This window comes from Zonotrichia albicollis, chromosome 2 (genome assembly GCF_047830755.1).
Source record: "Zonotrichia albicollis isolate bZonAlb1 chromosome 2, bZonAlb1.hap1, whole genome shotgun sequence".
NCBI classification, from domain to species: domain Eukaryota; kingdom Metazoa; phylum Chordata; class Aves; order Passeriformes; family Passerellidae; genus Zonotrichia; species Zonotrichia albicollis.
In genome coordinates this window covers 115277335-115295127 of record NC_133820.1, presented here as the reverse complement: position 1 = coordinate 115295127, position 17793 = coordinate 115277335, and the positions used below count along the sequence as shown (strand labels likewise).

Genomic DNA, 17793 nt, shown 5'->3' with positions numbered 1-17793 from the left:
CACTGCAGCCCCTCCAGGGAGCACTGCAGGGCCGAGGACATCATCCTCTGGCAACTCCTGGGAAGCTTTTCCACCTCTCTGTACCCCGTGGGGTTCACAGGAGCGGGGACAAATATGAAGGACATATCCCATGTTAAAAGGGTGAAACAGCTGGACTCACCATTCCCACCTTGCCTGCCAATTCCCACCTGGCACAGCCAGCCCTGCTACACCAAGCTTTTCTGTCATTTACTTTTTTTAAAAAAGCCTTTAAACAGCAGCAGCAGAGGCAGGAGGGAACATGGGGCTCGCATGGCATTTCAAGACCTTTGTGTGTTTTGCTTAAAGAAAAGGACACGTGCACGTGTTCAGGCAGCACCAGGGAAGGATCTCTGCAGGGAACAAAGCACACACAGCACCAGGGAGTGAGCCAGGAGAGCTGGGGGAAGGATGCTGCCTGCAGAGACAGACCCAGCACCCACGGAAGCGTGGGAGGATCAGCACCTATTGGGGCCTTGAGAAAACAGATCCAAGGCACACATTGCATGTAGGCAAGAGAGATGCTGGAGGGTGTTTTCAGTGGAGAGGGAGAGGGTTCTCACCCAAAGGTCAACTCATGAAGGTGTGAAAATTCGGTGAGGGAAATGCGTAGCGCTGGAGCAGGAGTGGATGGAAGCTTCCCTGCACCCCAACAGTCCTGCCATCACCTAAACCACCTGCTCCAGGAGAGCCCAGGCTGCTCCTGGGCACATTCCAGTCCCTCCTGCTTCTGGTGGTCCTGGTGTGAGAGACTGAGCCAGGCAGTTCGGCCAGAGCCCAAGCATGTGGAGCTGGCACTGTCAAACAAAGGAATCCAGCACTGAGAAGCCTTCCTCCTTTCTGCCCTAGACCTGCCTTTCTTCCTGTCGTCCAGCCCAACCTCCCAGAGGGCTTTTCAAAATGTGGGATCTGCTCCCACTGGAGCAGGGGGAGGAGGGATTGGGAGCACCCCAGATCCTTGGTGCCCAGAGCACCCATGCACTGTGAACATCCATGCACATCCTGCTTCCCAGCAGCTGCGGCACAGCCAGCGCTGCACACGGGGGTGCACAGACACGGGGGGCTCTGCCAGCCCCACCAAGCCTCTGGGCACTGGGGATCCACACACTGCAAGCTGCCCCTCTTGCCACGTGGGCTCTCCAGAGCATCGCCCTTCCCTGCTTCCAGGGAGCACTGTCATCCCTCAGCAAGGTCACCCACGCTGTCACACAAAGCCTGCTGTGCCCGCTGCAGCAGGAGACCACCATGACCCCGGGAGCCCCATCCCCACCTGGCCTTACACAGACAGGCACTGTGACACTGGGACCCCCAAATCTGTTTGGTGAGCGGGGGGCAGTGGAGGGGCTGGGTTCTCTTGCCTTGTGTGAAGCTGCCGAAGCCACAATTCAGAAGGCTGACCTGAATTTCACAAAGTCACCCGGGCCCCCCTGCGGCCCACCACTGGGCCAGGAGCCTTCTACCTTTGCAGGGAATCATTATGGGATGAGGGTGATGGGGAGACCGGGAGATTCAGTTCACACCAGCCCTCTGGCACAGAAACACCGGCGATGACCTGCCCCGGGGCTAACGTGGGTGGCGAGTGGGGAACAGGGAGGGGTCGCAGCCTCTTGTCATTTCCTTGCCACCCCCTCCCTGACAGCTGTCAGGCAGGACGAACTTTTTCCTGCGTCCCTGACGTCTCCTTCGCTCCCCTGCCCGGCATTACTCCCAGAGCATCCCTCCCTCTTGGCGTGGTCCCCCATCCCCGGTGCCAGCGGGAGGGAACTCACATGTCAGATGCGGCCGCCTGGTACGGCTGGCTCCGGCAGAGAATGGAGTGTCCGCAGCCCTGGCCCATGGCTCCGCATGCTTCAGCAGCCCTCCCAGCCCCGCCGCCGCCGCGCCCGCTTCTCGGTGCCGGCTGCGAGCGGAGCCTCCCGCCGCGCTCAGCTCGCTGCTGTCACCGAGCCCGATGCAGCGCGCCGAGGCGTGCGGGAGGGGAGGACGGAGCGGGGGCGACGCTGATTGACGGCGCTGCTGCGGCTCCGCGGGGCTGGGCGGGGGCCGCGCCGCTCGGCGGAGGGCCCGGAGGGGCCGGAGGGGCCGCACCTGCCGCCCGCCGCCGCCCAACCCGCGCCGCGCCCGGCCTCGCCCGTGCGCCGCGCCGCGCCGGGGAGCGCCCGCCTTTGTCTCGGAGCGCCCGCGGGACCTGCCCTCCCCGCTCGCCCCTCCGGCCCTGCTGGGAGCGCAAGCCCCGTCTGCCGTGCGCTGTTATTGCCCCGGTGGCATCGGCAGCACTGGGCAGCAGTGTTCCCATCTGTCCCTGTCCCAGAGGTACTGAGCAGCACCGGTCCCACAAGTTCCTGTCCCAGGGGCAATGAGCTGCACTAGGCAACATTTGGACCACAGGTGGATTGCTTTCCCGAGGGCACTAAGCAGCACTGAGCAATGTATTTCCTCTTCTGTAAGGGAGATGGCCTCAAGTTTTTCAGGAGAGGTTTGGATTTGGTATTGGGACAATTTCTTCCCCAATACTGTTGTCAAACGCTGCAGGCACCATGCCTGTGGGGATTTAAAAGCCATGTAAATGTGATACTTGGGGACATGGTTTAGTGGTGGGCTTGGCAGCGCTGGAAAATGGTTGGATTCAGTGGTCTCAGAGGGATTTTCCAAATCATGGTTCTGTGATTCTATCATACAGAATGGCACTGGACCACAAACAGGTCCCTGCCAGAGAGTGGACACCCTGCAAACAGTCCCAGCCACATGGGTGGTCTCCAGCTTGAACCTGCTGGTCTCCTGTCCTGGGCCCCATGGGCTGGAATCTGGCAGTGTGAGCTGCCAGCAGGGTGGGACAGTGTCAGAGGGGTCAGCAGGGTGGGACAGTGTCAGAGGGTGCCTGGAGAAGGATAAAAGTCACTGCAGTGCCAGCACTGCCTGTGCTCTCCAGGCAATGACCCTACGCATGGATGTTACATTCCCAAGAGGGACCCTGGGGAAGGACACCCATCCTACACTGAATTCAGGTCAGAGGTTTCTGTGAAACCTCCTGGCACAAGGGGAGTGAATCAAGAAGGAGCATCAGCAACCTGAGCTTTTAAAGATATTTTAAGCATTTCGGCTTCCTCCAGTGCAAGCACTAGAGACAAAAAGGGAAGCTCCTAGGGACCAGGTCCTGGACAAAGACTGTGAGGAGATCATCCAGCTGATGAAGGTCTTAACTCAGGATCACAGAACCACTGAATGGTTTGGGCTGGAAGGGACATTTGAAGCTCCTCCATTTCCACTCCGCTGCCATGGGCAGGGACATTTTCCACTAGACCAAGTGTCTGCAAGCCCCACCCAGTCTGGCCTTGAATGCTTCCAGGGATGGGGCAGTCACTGCTTTTCTGGGCAGCCTGTGCCAGGGTCTCACCACCCTCACAGCCAAGAATTTCTTCCCAGTATCCTATCTAATCCTACTGTCTGTCACACTAAAGCCATTCCCCATTGTCCTGTCACTCCAGGCCATTGTCCAACAACCCTCCCCAGCTCCCTTGGAGCTCTGTTAGGCAACAGACTAATGGAAGGGGCTCCAATGTTTCCCCATAGCCTTCTCTTCTCCAGGTTTAACACTCCCAACTCTCTCAGCCCTAAGAGGGATGCCCACAGCAGATGTGCTCCAGCCCTCAGAGCATCTCCACAGCATCCTCTGGACTCCCTCCATCAGCTTCATGTCCTTCTGATGCTGGGCCCCAGAGCTGGAAGCAGCTCTGCAGGACAGGTCTCACCAGAGCAGAGCAGAGCAGAGCAGAATCCCTTCCTTGCCTGCTGCCCACACTCCTGGGACCAGCCCAGGGCACAGGGGGTGTCTGGGCTGTCAGTGCACATGACCAGGGCATCCTGAGCTTTTCAACACTCAAGTCTTTCTACTCAGGGCTGCTCTCAATCCATTCTCCACCCATTCTGTGTTTGTGCTTGGGAATACTCCAAGCCAGGTGCAAAACCTTGACTTACCTTGTTGAATTTCCTGAGGCTGGCACAGTATTCCCTCTTCAGCCTGTCCAGGTCCCCCACAATTCCATCCCTTCCCTCCAGCATGGTGATCACACTGCAGAGTGTGGTATAAACATGCTGGGGTACCCTGGATCCCACTGCCTGTGCCACTATCAAAGATCCATGCCTTTGCCCTGCTCTTTTCCCTGCTCTTTCCTTTGCTCTCAGCATCTCTGGGCTGCTGGCAGCACGGAGCCATGGACCTTTGTTCTCAGCCAGCACAGGCACACAGGTGAATCCAGGAGCATGTCTGGGGTCTGCAGGCTCCACTGCACCCCTCTGTAGGTACCTGCATCCTCTGCACTGTCTCCTCATGCTGTGTGCTGCACCACAGGCCCAAACCACGCTCCCAAACTGGGAACTTGGCTTAGTGTGTTGAGATTTTGCACCAAAAAGAGCTATTTGGGTTGCTCTTCACTAGCCTTGCAGACCTCCATCTCTCCAGCATCATTTGCCTGTGGGGAGAAGGGAGGAATGTGCTTTAAAGTCATTGTGGATCCACCAGCTGGGACGTCAGAGCAGCAATAGATATTAAGGGATTAGCACTCAAATCACATCAGTTCCTGTCAAATTCACCAGAATTAATATCCCCATGGCCTACAGATATAGGCAGAGTATCAGTTACACAAGATCCTCTGACTTTGTTATCTGCAACGGGAAACTGAGGCCCAGAGCTGCAATTACTTTCCCAAATTTTCCCCCAAGAGCTGAGAGTAGAGCTGGGACTAATTTGAGATTATTTTAAGGACCATCACTTTAATCTAACCCCTATTTCCACCCTGAGCCTCAGATTTAATGACTTAAAGATAGGGTTTCATCATATCCTGCATTCTTTTAGGGGGAGAACCTGCTGTGGGGCACCATGGGGTGCCCTGAGGACTGGGAGCCATTCCAGCACTCATCCATCTCCTCCCACCAAGGTGGCCAAGTTGTTCCCAGCACTGCAGTGGCAGTAGTGGATGGTGGGAGCAGGGTGGCTGCCACATATGGGCCATCCCACACCCTGCTAACCCCCATCACCTAGTAATCTACAAGGAGTCCCCTCCTTTCCAGTAAAGCTGGTTCCATGCCTGTTTATCCCGGCCCCTCTTATTCCCCAAAGGATGTTTTTGTCTTGCAGTGGTCCCCAGTCAGAAGCAGCTGGGAAGATCAGAGCAGATGTGGGTGCAAAGACCACCAGAAGGAACCATCCATCTCCAGATGCCGGGCAAGGACTGTCACGTTTGCATATTACCATGGAATCATGGAATTTGTGTGGGAAAAGCCATTTGGGACCATAAAGTCCAACCATTCCCCACCACTGACAAGCCCTCCACCACACTATGGAACCAAGTGCCACATCCATGTGGATTCCCACCATCCCACATGCTCCAAACCCCCTGGGACTCCCTCCATGGTGCCAGTGTGATGCCTAGCTCTCTCCCTTCTCATTCCCCTCTCCAAATGTCATTCCTGGTATTTAAGAGACGTGGTTTTCTCAGCTGCACATCTGCCTGTACTATTTTCTCCTCAAGAGAAAACTCTGCCCCATATCCAAGAAGCTTCTTAGAGTCCTCCTGCAAATGGCAGCACAGTGTGTGAAGTCCCAGGGGTGTCATGGAGGCTAAGAATTGGAAAAACCCTCCTGGAATGTTTTGGTGTGTTTAATTAAAATGCTCAGTTTGAGGTTGATTTTTGTTTTGGTTTTTTGGGTTTTTTTTAATAAATCCTGCTAATTCATGCTTGGAAGAACACAGGGCATTTCTGGGTGGGCATTGCTGCGTGGATATTGCTGGGTGGGCATCACTGGATGTGTTGGAATCCAGGAAATTCCTCTGGCTGTCCTGGAGGACTCGAGACCTTGCCAAGGGGGCTCAGAGACCTTGGCACAGAGCCCAAGACCCCTGTGCCTTTGATCTTCAAGCATGGAAAGAATGACCAACCTTATATGAGGATTTACAAGCCACAAAAGTTTAAGTAGAATAATAGTTTGTTTGTCACGGAGTGAAAAATAGATTTTTGAGGTTTTTAGAATGAGGGCTCAGGGTCCCAAGATGGAGGAATTTGGGTGTGCCCTGTCCCTCTTCTTTCTTCTTCCTAGACTCCATCTTCTGCTGTGATGTTGGCACTTTTAGATTGGCTAGAGTAGAAACTCACTGTCTAACATAGGTGATAGGTATTGGGAAGTAATTGTAAATATTGTACATGTAGTTTTTGGTTTAAAAAGATAACACCACCCCATGGGAGGCAGAGTGCAGAAGCCATGCCTCTGTCTGACCTGCTGGGCAGACAGAGGCAGGCAGGAGAAAGAATGTTATAGATAAGATACAATAAACAACCTTGAGAATGAGAAATTAAGAGCTCTGACTCCTTGTTCAAGTACTGGGCTGGGAAAACAGCCCAGTTTCTAACACATCTCAGGGTCACTCTGACCAGCTAGAGACCTCGAGAGCTGCTACAGAGCATGGACATTCCTGGTGGCATCTCCTGCACAAAGCTGCTCAGACCAGGGCTTAACTGATCCCTCTGACAGGAGTGAGGCCCCAGTGATGGCCAGGGAGATCCTCCCAGAAACCTTCTCCGGGTGCATCTGAGAGGGGCAGCTCAGCCTGACCTCCTGGCCAGAGGGAGACATGACAGTCAGAATCCTGACACAGTGTCGCCTACAAATATCACATTATCTCCTAAAAATCTCACTTGTTTCTCTTTGCTGGAGCTGCTGGGGATCCTGCACTGGGCACCAGCATGGGCTGCATGTCTTTATTTACTGCTGGGAGAGAGAAGCGGTGCCAGGTTCCGTAGGCAGCGTTCCATCTCTGTGGGCTCATGCCGATATTTGTGGCGTGAATGCGAAACGAGCCTTGCTTTGCTTTCTGCTGATACTCCTCAGCAAGATGATTGAATTCTGTGGGCTCTGAATAGGCAGGCTTTGTCCTCGAGCACGTATTGTGCAGGATACCAATTCCAGCACTAATGGAGATGTATTTTCTGATACAAAGCAATTTGCACCTTGAATACCTTCCCTAGAAATGCGCTCCGCATCACACCAGAGCTGTGAGCTCTCTTGCTGTGCATGCAGGGAGATACTCCCCTTCCTCTGAAGACTCCCAGTCCAGCTTCCTGGGATGGTCTGAGTCACTTTCCTACCTTGAATCATGGAATCACAGAATCATTAAGGTTGGAAAAGCCCTCAAAGACCACCAAGTCCAGCAGCTCCCCACCACTGCCAAGCCCACCACTAAAATACATCCACAAGTGCTATGTCTACATATCTGTTTAATCCCTCTTGGTCCTGCCATGCACATAGGCATCTCCATGAGAAAGTTCCATTTCAGCAAGTTTTGGGGATATTTTTTCCTCTTTCTGATTTTTCCACCATTTTCCCTCATAAACCTGAAGAGTCTTTCAGGGAGAGAAAATAGCAAAACAGAGAAAAGCTTTTCCATTTCCATTGACATTTATCCTGGGAACAGATAAAGAACAGAAAAAAAAAACACACAGAGGAACCTGGAGCCTTGTTTTTATTGCAACGTCGGTACAAGATGTTCTCAATAAAAAAAAAAACCCAAAAGGACATAAATTCACAGTGAACCAGAAAATTATTCCGTGTGTCCAGAGGTCCAACAGCTCACCTGTGACTGGGGCAGAACAGAGAGAAACACCCTGTGTGTATTTTGGGGTGGGGATGGGTGTCCCAGGAGCTGTTTGGGGCCACCACATCCCACACTGGGGCAATGCTGTCACCAGTGCCAGGCCATCCCATGCTGCAGCCATCCAGGTTTGGTGGTGCTGGCTAGGAAGGTGCTGGAGCTGGGATGGAGCTTCTGAACAGCACAGGAAGGAGCTTGGGTAGCTCCTTGAGGAGCTCCTTGGGTAGCTCCTTGAGGAGGCAAGGGCTTTCCTTGGCTTTGGAAATGGGGTTTGGAGAGAGAAAGGGAAAGAAGAGGAAAAAGAAGGGTGGTGAAGGGAAAAGAAGGGAAGGGGGAAGGAAAAAGGGAAAATGGGGAGGGAGAAGGGGGGAAAAAGGCAAAGAAGGGGAAAGAAGGTGAAGGGGAGAGGGGGAAGGGAAAAGGAAAGAGGAAGAGGAAAGAGGAAAAAGAAGGGAAAAGGGAAGGGGAAGGGAAAAGGGAGAAGGAAGAGAACTGAGTCAGTCTCAGGGTTGTTTCACACCATCAAAAGCTGATCTCAGCAGCATCCCCAGCCTATAGCCCCCCCACCCACAGGTCCCTCAGGACTGGGATCCCACAGGCCCCTGGGATTGGCAGGGCAGTGGGAGGGCGGCTGAAGACAGCTCCTGCAGCCCCTCCAGCACCTGAATCTGCCCTCCAGCCTCTGCCAGTGTCCCCTGCCTGGTCACAGCTGTCAGCTGGCTGCGGGAGGGGGCAGGGACCCGCTGGCCCTGTCACACTCAGGACATCATACAGGTGACCTTCCCAGTGCTGAGCCAGGAGAATGAGGTGCTCATGGACACCAAGGGGCATGGGGGACACTCTGCCCCCACTTTCCAACCTCACTCTTCATTGCACCTCAAATATTTCCATCCTCCCATAGTATGATGTGTCCCTGAGCCCAAAGTATGGGAAAATATCCCTGCAGTGCCTTTCTCCAGCTGGCAGCTTCCCTACCTGGGCTATGCCAGGGGTGACACTCAGCACACAGGCAGTGGCAAACAGGGATTGAAGCAGGGCTGCAGGATCAGCCCCTGGTCCTGGGAACTGTCAGGAGCCATAAGGATGCTCCCAGGGCTCTGCCAGGTACCACAGCCCAGGTATCATCCCCACAGTCCTCCCCCATACCAAGGACCCAGACCTGACCCCCTCCACTGATTCCTCATTCCAAAGATGCTCAAGGTTTTGGAGATCCCTGTTAACACCCCTGAGCCCTTCCCAGCCCTCACACTGCTGCCTGTGGAAGCAGGCATGGGGGCACCAAGGCAGCCAGTCTCAGGGTGGCACTGGGGTGCAGACTGAGCCCAGAATTCTCAAATGCCCTCCTCCCATTCCCATCACCCAGAGGCAGGGGCCTATCCCTGATAGGAGGAGTGGAGGGGCTTTTCCTTTGCACCCAACACACTCACGCCCCCAGGATGGGTGGCAGATGAGTGGGAGACAGGGAACAGGGCAGGAACCAGGGTAGGACACAGGAAGAGCAGGATGGAGCTCCTTGTTCCTGACAAGAGATGTCCCAGTGTTCTGCCTTCCAGCAGCGGTGGGGCAGATGAGAAGTGTCCCTGCACCTTCAGCAGGGGTCAGCGTCAATCAGTGTCCCCTTGCCATGGCCCATGGGCATACCCAGAAGGGAAATGGGGGCCCCAAGGAGAGAGGCTGCCTTTGGGATGGTCCTTCAGGGTCATGTAAGGGATCCATGCGAGCGCTGACCATCAGGGGAGCTCTCTAGTACATTATCCCTCCAAATCTAGCAGCATGGGATAGCATGAGGCTTCAAAAGCCTCTTCCCAAAGGTTTCCCAACCTCCTGTCCCAAACCATGGCTGGTGAGAGGGAAGGGGAGAGCTCAGCTCCTCCAGGTGCTGATAGCATGTCCTCTGCACTCCCCTTCGTGCTCCAGGGCTTCTTGGGGTGGGCAGAAGCAGGGATGAGACTTCCAGAGGTAAGGGGGGAACTCAGTGCTCCTCTGGGGAGCAAAGTGCCTTGAGGCATCCATCCCTCCCAGACGGGGGCTCAGCTCTGCTCCCGACCTGCACAGGGGGTTCTGCAAGGACACCCCGCTCCCACCGCGCCTCCAGTGCCAGCCTGAGCATCCCACCAGGCGGGAGCCAATCCTTGGGATCTGGCCCCCAGGGCAGCGCCCCAGGGCGGGGCTGGGGCTGGTGGTGTTGGCTCGGCAGCAGCATCGGGCAGCACAGAGCTTGGTGCCCGGGGGGACGGCGGGGACGCGCTGGGAGGGAGGCACATGGGGCTGGCACGCTGCTGGCCCGGCTCTGGCTGCCAGGTAGCCATGGAAACCTCCCGGCGGGATGCTGCGCCGATAAATAGCCAATTTGAAGTGATTCTCCTCAAAGAGCTTTTTTTTTTTTTTTCCCTGTGTTTATTTTTTTTATATACAAAGTCTCAGGGATTTTTTAGATTTACCTTTGCATATTTTATTGTTTCCCTTTATTTTATTATTTTTCTTGATTTTGTAATTTGTTTTGGTTTGAGTTTTTTGGTTTTTGTTTTATTTTTTTGTAGATTTTTGTTTTGGTTTGGGGTTTTTTTGGTTTATTGTTGTTGTTGCTGCTGTTTTATTTTTCCTTTAATATTTTTTTCCTTTGATTCAAGGCCTGGCCTTCATGAACGCTCAAGACAGTGAGGTTTGCCATCTCCCTTGCCTTCAATAAGCCAAAGCTCATTGCTATTTCAGTGGCAGCCCACGTGGAAGTGGGGTGACATCATTCAGGGCCACATGTGCATGGAGCTGCTGCTCACCTGGGTACGAATTTAGGTGGGAGAAATACTCATGTGTGCACCCGAGCCTGTATGAGTGTGTTTGGAGGCATGGTCGTGCATGGAATTGCAGATCCAGGCATGCCATACACACATCTGGAAAGCATACAGCATACTCATGCACACATCTGGAGTCACAGCCCAAAATGGGCTCCTTGGGAATCTCCCAGCAGGTGGAACAAGGGCAAACTGAGATTTATTTTGGAGTCCTGTTGAACCAGACTCGTGGATGGGCAGAGCTGTGCCTGCTCCTCTGCAGCTGCACCCATGTCTGATGCACCAGGGTGCAGGGCAGGGTAGGGGATGGGTGCCCAGCCTGCAGGACATGTGGCACATCCATGGAACAGCCTGGAGCACTGTGGTCATTAGCCACAGGGCTCCTAAAGACTGATTCCATAGGGATTTCACTGCCTTCACTTGCAGAACCTGCTGGGGTCTTGTCTGTAGCTCAGGGAGCAGCTCTGAGCCTTCACCTGGGGAAGGATGCCCCAGGAAGGCTCCAGAGATTATTCAGATCCCTTCTATAGCCCACAGGGACACTGAGTCCCCCCCACCATCCCTGAAAATCTCATCCCTGTTTCTCCCCACCCCTAGAATTCTTGGAGCACAGGGGGGAACAGGGCTGTCACCCAGGGGACAGGCAGCAGCCAGCATGTTGACAACTCAGCAATTCTATGTATCTGCCTGTCCCACATTGCACACATCTCCCTGGGGATCCTGGCTCCAGGGGATCCTAGCTGGGCTCTGTGCCCAGCCCTGGGCAGGGATGCATCAGGAATATCTCTGGGCTGACAACCCAGAAGCATTGCTGCTGCGATGTTAATAAAGAGATTGAAAGCTCTGTTATTTTTAAATAAATGCAAATTAACATATACTTAATGGAGAAAGACAAACCCAGATCCTCATCTGAGCCAGTGCTGTGACAGTGATGGATAAACAGCCATCAGCCAGAGCATCCTTGTTCACATGCCAGGCCCACATGCTCTGGGATGCAATGGCACCACTGGCCTCTGCTGGGAAGAAGGCTGGCAGCTGGCTGTGCCCACTGGTCCCACTGGGAAGGTCCCCCTGGCAGGGGAAATCCCAGTCTGGCTCCCATCTCTGCCACCCATCACCGTCTTGCTTTAGTCATGTCTCCTTGGCCAGCCCTGGCCATGCAAAGCCAAGGGCAAACATCCCTTCCTAAACACCTCCCCCATTCTCCCAAGACACCGAGCTCCCAACATCTATCACCTGCAATGTGGCATCGAGTCCCTGGCACTGCCAGCATCCCACCGGAGCTGGGAGAGGCAGATCCCCCATCCCATGGGACCCTCCTAGGCACAATCCATCTCTGCAGCCTTTCCTGCCCCCCACACCAGCCCAACATTTACCTGGCTATTTAAATTTCCTTCATTTTTCTTATTAAAGTGAGAGGGCACTGCCAGGAGGGAAGTTGGGAGTGGACAGAGTAGGGGGAGGGGAGAGGGCACTGTGAAGAATAAAAAGCTTCAGGCAAGCTGGGCCTTTCCTCTGCCCCTTCACTTTCTGCTTTTAAAGCCCTCCCATGGGCTCTTCTCTCCCTTCCCCAACATCCAGAGACGTTTTCCATCACTGGGCCAGGCTGAAAGTGGAATGGAGCAGGGGGAGGGGGGTTCCTGTGTCAGTCTGGGGAGTGGTAGATTTCCTCAAACCCTTCCCCAGCCTGATCCCATTTTCTGGGTGGGTAAACTGATAGCTGAGGGGTGAGGTGAACCCCCTGAGAGCATCCTGAGTGTGTTGGCAGCCACATGCTCTGACAAAAAAAGCATAGATGGAGAAAAGGCAGGAGGCAAGGGAAAGGGGAAAATTATGGGGAAAAGGCTGGAAAAAGCCAGTGACAGTTTAATGGGGCTGTTGATGAAATAATGACTAGTTTAAAGTCTGCTGGAGTGTGGCTGCTCTGCAATAACCCAGGACCTGATAATCTGCTGAGTTCATTACTGAGGGGGGAGGGGGAGTGCAGGGGCAGGAGCCATTCAGCGGGACACAGAGCTGCTGTGGGTGTGGGATGCAGAGCAGAACCCCTGGGGACAACCTGTACTGGTGCCACGGGGTGATTGTGGCATTATTCTGGGCTGTCCAGCCACCTCCTGGCTCCTCCTCAGGAGATGAGGACGGTGAATGTGTTGTGTCCCCACCACAAGACACAATAGCCAGGAAAGGCAGCACTCAGGGCAGGCAGCACCTCGGGAATGGCAGCATTGTCCTTGGTGGCACCATGACCGTGACTCGAGTCTGGCATCCATCTAATCTGCATGTCTGGTGCACAAGGTCACCGATGCCACCACCAGCAGCGGACCACGGGCAAGGACAGGGACACTGCCAAGGGCTCCAGCACCCCAGGAACAGGCTGTGGGTCCCAGCTGAGTCCCAGCCTGTGCTCGTGGAGAAGCCAGCAGACACCCTCACACGCCCAACCCCCCACGTCAGTTTATTAAGTTGTTTGTAAATGTCTCTGCAATTAATCACTTGCCGATGTGCGGTGTCACATGGCACTGCCTCCGCAGCACTATGAATAGTGAGAGCTGGAGAGAGGCCTGATCCATGCTGCTCCTGGATGGATCCACCTCTCCACAGGGCAATGCTGCACCAGCTCAGTGCACAGTGCCCTGGCCCCTCCTGTCTTTGCTGGGCTCTAGGACAGCAAGGCACGAGGTCCCCAGTGATCATCACTGCAGCCTGGCTGCCCTCAGATGGGCTCTCAGGAGCTCACTGCCCAGCTCTTGCCCCAGAAAAGTGTGAAGGTGAGGGGAACCCCAAACCTCATGCTTATGGGATCCAGGGGTTGCCAGCACCCTGCATCCCTCCTGCCCACTCCCAGTTTCCCTCAAGTGTGCCACCAGCAGCTCCCTATTGATCCCTTCCCCAAAGAATGTGGTTAGAGATGAAGGGAACCCCAACTCTCATGCTCATGGGATCCAGAAGTGCCCCCAGCATCCCCTGCTGCCCCCACACTCTGCCCCTGGTCTGGTGAGGGGTGCAGGGAGGGCAGAGCCACCCTTGGCTAGAAGCTTGGCTGGTTGGGAGCTGCAGAGTTTGTTCAGCTCCTGGAGCACGGCAAGATGAAGAGTTTGGACGTCCTAGTGGTGAAAGACTGGGAAGGAGGGTAAGAGGAACAGTTGCATGGCCAGAGAGACAGGTAGGCTGCTGAAGGAGGGTGTGAATTGAGGGAATGGTGGTGGGGCAGGGGAGAGACAGAGGTGGGGATGGATGGATGGATGGATGGATGGATGGATGGATGGATGGATGGATGAGTGAGTGAGTGAGTGAGTGAGTGAGTGAGTGAGTGAGTGAGTGGATATCCAACAATGCTGAGCACTAATGGTTATTTCTTGGCACATCCCTGGGGTTTGGTGCCAGGCATCTGCTCCTGGCCCACAGAGTCCTGGGCACTAACAGCCCCATGGAGCAACCTGGCACAGCAGAATGGGAGAGAGGTCATGAAACCAGGGGTGCTGAAGGCTCTCCTGCCCTTCCCCTCAGCCTGCCACAACAACGAGGGGCCTGAGCCACACACTGGTGTAACTGAGGCTTGCAGGGTGCTGTTTTCAGGGGCACACAGGTCCCTTGCTTCTGTCTCCCTCTTAGTGGCTCCTCCAGCCCTTGCAGCAGTGCAGGTGACAGTGCCAGCCCCGCTGCCACCACCCTGCAGCCTGGCAGCGCCTGCAGGTGATTGACAGCCCTCCTGCTCCCACGCATGACTCACCCACAGCCCCTGTGGTGGCTCAGCGTGAGGAGGGGGCGTGGGACACCCCCACCCAGGGCTGCCACAGACAATGAACAGGGAGTGATGCTCCAGCCCTGCAGTTATCCCTGCATCCCTCCATCCCTGGGGACCAGCACCCCTGCCTCCTATCAGCCCTGCATCCCCACATCCGTGGGGATTCCACATCCCTGGAAACCAGGGAAAGCAGAGTCCCAGCTACCTTCTACCACTCACTGTGATGTTCCCCACCACGATGGCTGTGAGATGAAGCTCAAAGGGTTTCCATGGCAAGTGCCAAGGTCACAAGCACTGGCAGGCAGCAGCAGCACACAGGATCAGCCACGGGCTATGGGGAGGAGTTCCTAAGGCTGCCATGATCCAAAGAGACGGCTCCCAGGCTCTGGCTTTGAAATGCCCATTGTGCCTCACACTGCAAGGGCCAGGCCCTGAAACACACCTGCATACGTGTTTCTTGGCAGCTCCCACCCACTCCTGGTGATTTATAGTGGCAGTCCAGCACAGACACCAACCCTGGCACTGGCAAGGCTCAGCAATCACAGCAGAGGATTGTTGGACTGGGGTGCCACTGGTCTGTTCCCAAAAAGGCAGCTCACTGCCTTCCCCATGGCACCCATCCTCTGGCAACCACGCAGCAGGTGCATCCAGGACTGTCCCTCTGCACTTCCAGCTCTCAGTGTCCCCCCCTGCCCTGTGTGGCTGGCAGAGACCTGAACACTCCCACTTCATTTCTTAAGACCTTTAATATCGTCAAGAGGTGGCAGTGGGACACAGGGGCTGCTCCTGCCATCTCCATCGTGATGGGTGGAGGACAGAGACCAGGGGCAACTCCTCCCCAGTGTGGGTGAATACTGAGGCTCTTGTCATCCTGCCCTACCCAGCACAGAGGGGACCCTTCCCCAGGAGTGATGGGAGTAGGATGATGGCAGTGCCTGGGGCCAGGCATGCATCCCATGAGAAAGGCTAGTGCAGCATCCCACAGGAAGGGCAGCTCCCACCTGCCTTATCACTTCAGAGGAGAAAGACTTAAAAATAGGGGATGGAAGAGGAAACACAAATGCCCTCTACTGCAGCTCCCAGCCAGGCTCTGCTTCTCCTCCTGGAGCTGGGAAAAGAAGCGGTGGCCAAAGGCACTGGGGCACAGAGTCAGGGCTGACATCCTGTGGGCTGTGTGGCAATAGCTCCCAAGTCCAGCTCTGCTGGGTGGGGGTGGCCTCGCTGCCATCTGCCCTCCTGGCTGCCCGTAGTCCCCACAGTGGAAGGTGAGACGGCCCAGTGGAGGCTCTGGAGGCAACAGGACCCGGGCAGTTGCCGGAGTACGGGGCTGGCACGAGACCCCGAGGGCGGCCCCACTTGGAGATGAACCTGTGGCACAAGTGGAGAGCAAAGTGTCAGCAAAGGGGACAGCAGGCACTCCCAACCCCTTTTCACCTTTGGGGACACGTGCCATGTCCCCAGGCCAGGATGGCAATAGGACAGACAGAGCTCTTGGCTCCTGCTGTCATCAGATCAGGACAGGGCAGGCAGGCAGGGTGAAACTCACTGGCATGTCAGTTTTCCAGCTCAGACGTTCCGCAGAAGCTGGGGACAAAGGGCAGACAGATCACCTTTCATCCTCAGCCTCCTCCTCCTCCGTGTCTGCACATCACTGGCAGCACAGCACCCAGGGAGACACAGGGAAAATGCCCAGCAAGAGAAACTATGGTCGCCCCAGGTCACCCCACTGCAGTCCCAGAACCTCCTCCCATGCTGGCCCCATTGTGGGTGACACCCACTGTCCCCTGGGAGCCCTGGTGTGCTGGTCCCCTGCACCAGACCACACCACCTCAAGCACACTGGAAGCACAGCCCACAGCAAAGCCCCTGGAGCCTTCCCCACAGCCCTTTGTTATAAACCTGAGCCTGTGCAGGAGTTCCAGGGCAGCAAAGATGTTGCCCCCTGCCCTTGGGGCATCCCTGAGCACTCACTGGGTGATGCCCAACTGATGCTGGTGGGGGATTTCCCTGGCACAGCCCTGTCCCCTGGTTTATAACAGCAACGAGGGCCCAAGCCATGGGCTTGGAGGCAGTGGGATCATCTCTGTCCCACCACCAGCCTCGTGGCTGGGCAAGAGTCCAGCAACAGCACCCACATGGTTGAGGGACACTCAGTGGGCAGGACAGCTATTGCAGACAGACAAGACAGCAGGATGGGGAGGTGATCTGTGACCAGGACAGAAAACCCAACCCTGTTAGAGGAAAAATCAGGAGCATGGCAGCATCCTTTCCTTTTGCATCACATGATTTGGAACCCCCTGGACCCAGGAGACTCCAGCAGCCCCCAAAGGATCAGCTTGCCCTCCCAGATCCACCACTGGAGATGATGCAGTACATAAGTAACAGGAGCAGGAGTGGGAACCAGGACATCCCCCACCCAGGTTTGGAGACCAGGACCTGCCCATCATGTGATGCAGGGGGGATGCAGCCCTGCATGAGGAGCATCCAGTGCCCCCAGATCACTCACAGTTAGGGGGTCAGTAGCAAAAGCAGCCACACTGTTCCTCATCTCGCTCTCATTGCCCCGCAGCGGGATGAGGGAGATGTTACCCAACCTGGCATCCTGCTGCGGCCGCGCCACCCGCGCCCTGCGACGCTCCGAGGGCCACAGGGCACCCCCGTTCTGCAGGCAGAGGGGACAGTCAGGGACACCAGGCACTCACGCACCCCAGGAGCTCTCTTCTGCCCAGGGTGCTGGGTTTAGGGATGCTTGGATACCCCAAAGGGTGTCTGCTGTCCCCCATGGGGTGCCACAGGGAGGGATCATCCAGCCCACTGCCTACCTGCACCTGAAGGAAGGTGGCAAACCACTCCCGCAGGTCAGCCTGGGTGTCACAGCACAGGTACCTGTGGAAACAGTGTCAGCAGCCAGAGGAGGTGGTGGTGGCAAGTAGGGTGTCCCCTCTGCCCACTGCAGGGACACCTGCCTGCTCCAGGGACCCCAGCTGCTGCTCTGCATGAGACCCCGGGGGAATGAAGGAGACAGCCACAGGGGTTCCTCAGGGGGAACCTGTCTGGGGCCAGGAGAGCTCAGCCAGGCTGTCTCCACACATCTAATGTCCCTGCCAGTGTCAGGAGGGTGCCACTACCTGATCTTCAAGGTCATTTCCCATCCAAATTGTTTCATGATTTCTATGATTCCCCATCTCCCCCTGCCACGGCAAAGGCTCCAGAGAGCTGCCATGTGTCTGTCTGTCTGTCCCAGGGAGAACTTTAGTATCCCGTGTCACCTTCCCTCACCATTGCTGCTTCTCGTGCTTCTCGTTTTCATAGAATACTGTAAAACCCCAGCTGGAAGAGAGGAGTGAAAACATGAATCCCAACAGCCCACACAGCCATCCTCTGCTGGCCAAGTACCCCAGCAAACCCCTCTCATCCCTTCCATCCCCATCTCTGCAAACCCCCCACCATCCCTGCAACTGCCCACTCCAGCCCCACAAACCCTCCCCCAGTTCTGCAAATCCCCTCATCCACACAAACACACCCCGGGACAGGGCCAGGAACAGGGCTTGGGAGAAAGACAAGGTGGGCACAGTGTCGAATACAGGGTGGGGACA

General features: G+C 55.6%; 2 protein-coding genes across 9 annotated transcripts in view; both read right to left on the bottom strand.

Annotated features, from left to right (window-relative positions):
* Nucleotides 1-2141, bottom strand: part of PDE2A (phosphodiesterase 2A) — a 42245-nt gene extending 40104 nt beyond the window's left edge. Inside the window, exon 1 of the mRNA XM_005487153.4 lies at nt 1788-2141. Coding sequence (XP_005487210.2) covers nt 1788-1855 — 68 coding nt within the window. The 5' untranslated portion in view covers nt 1856-2141. The remainder of the gene's footprint in view (nt 1-1787) is intronic.
* A 12241-nt stretch (nt 2142-14382) lies between these two features.
* The window catches only part of ARAP1 (ArfGAP with RhoGAP domain, ankyrin repeat and PH domain 1), a 36493-nt gene continuing 33082 nt past the window's right edge, over nt 14383-17793 (bottom strand). For 2 of the 8 annotated variants that reach the window (XM_074536120.1, XM_074536119.1), the window contains exons 31-35: nt 17477-17527; nt 17020-17083; nt 16704-16859; nt 15745-15782; nt 14385-15566 (exon numbers count right to left, since the gene is read on the bottom strand). In XM_074536120.1, coding sequence (XP_074392221.1) covers nt 15765-15782; nt 16704-16859; nt 17020-17083; nt 17477-17527 — 289 coding nt within the window. In that variant the 3' untranslated portion in view covers nt 14385-15566; nt 15745-15764. Of the gene's footprint in view, nt 15567-15744; nt 15783-16703; nt 16860-17019; nt 17084-17476; nt 17528-17793 lie in introns of all 8 variants that reach the window. The other 6 variants (XM_074536121.1, XM_074536123.1, XM_074536122.1 and 3 more) reach the window with 5 other exon arrangements.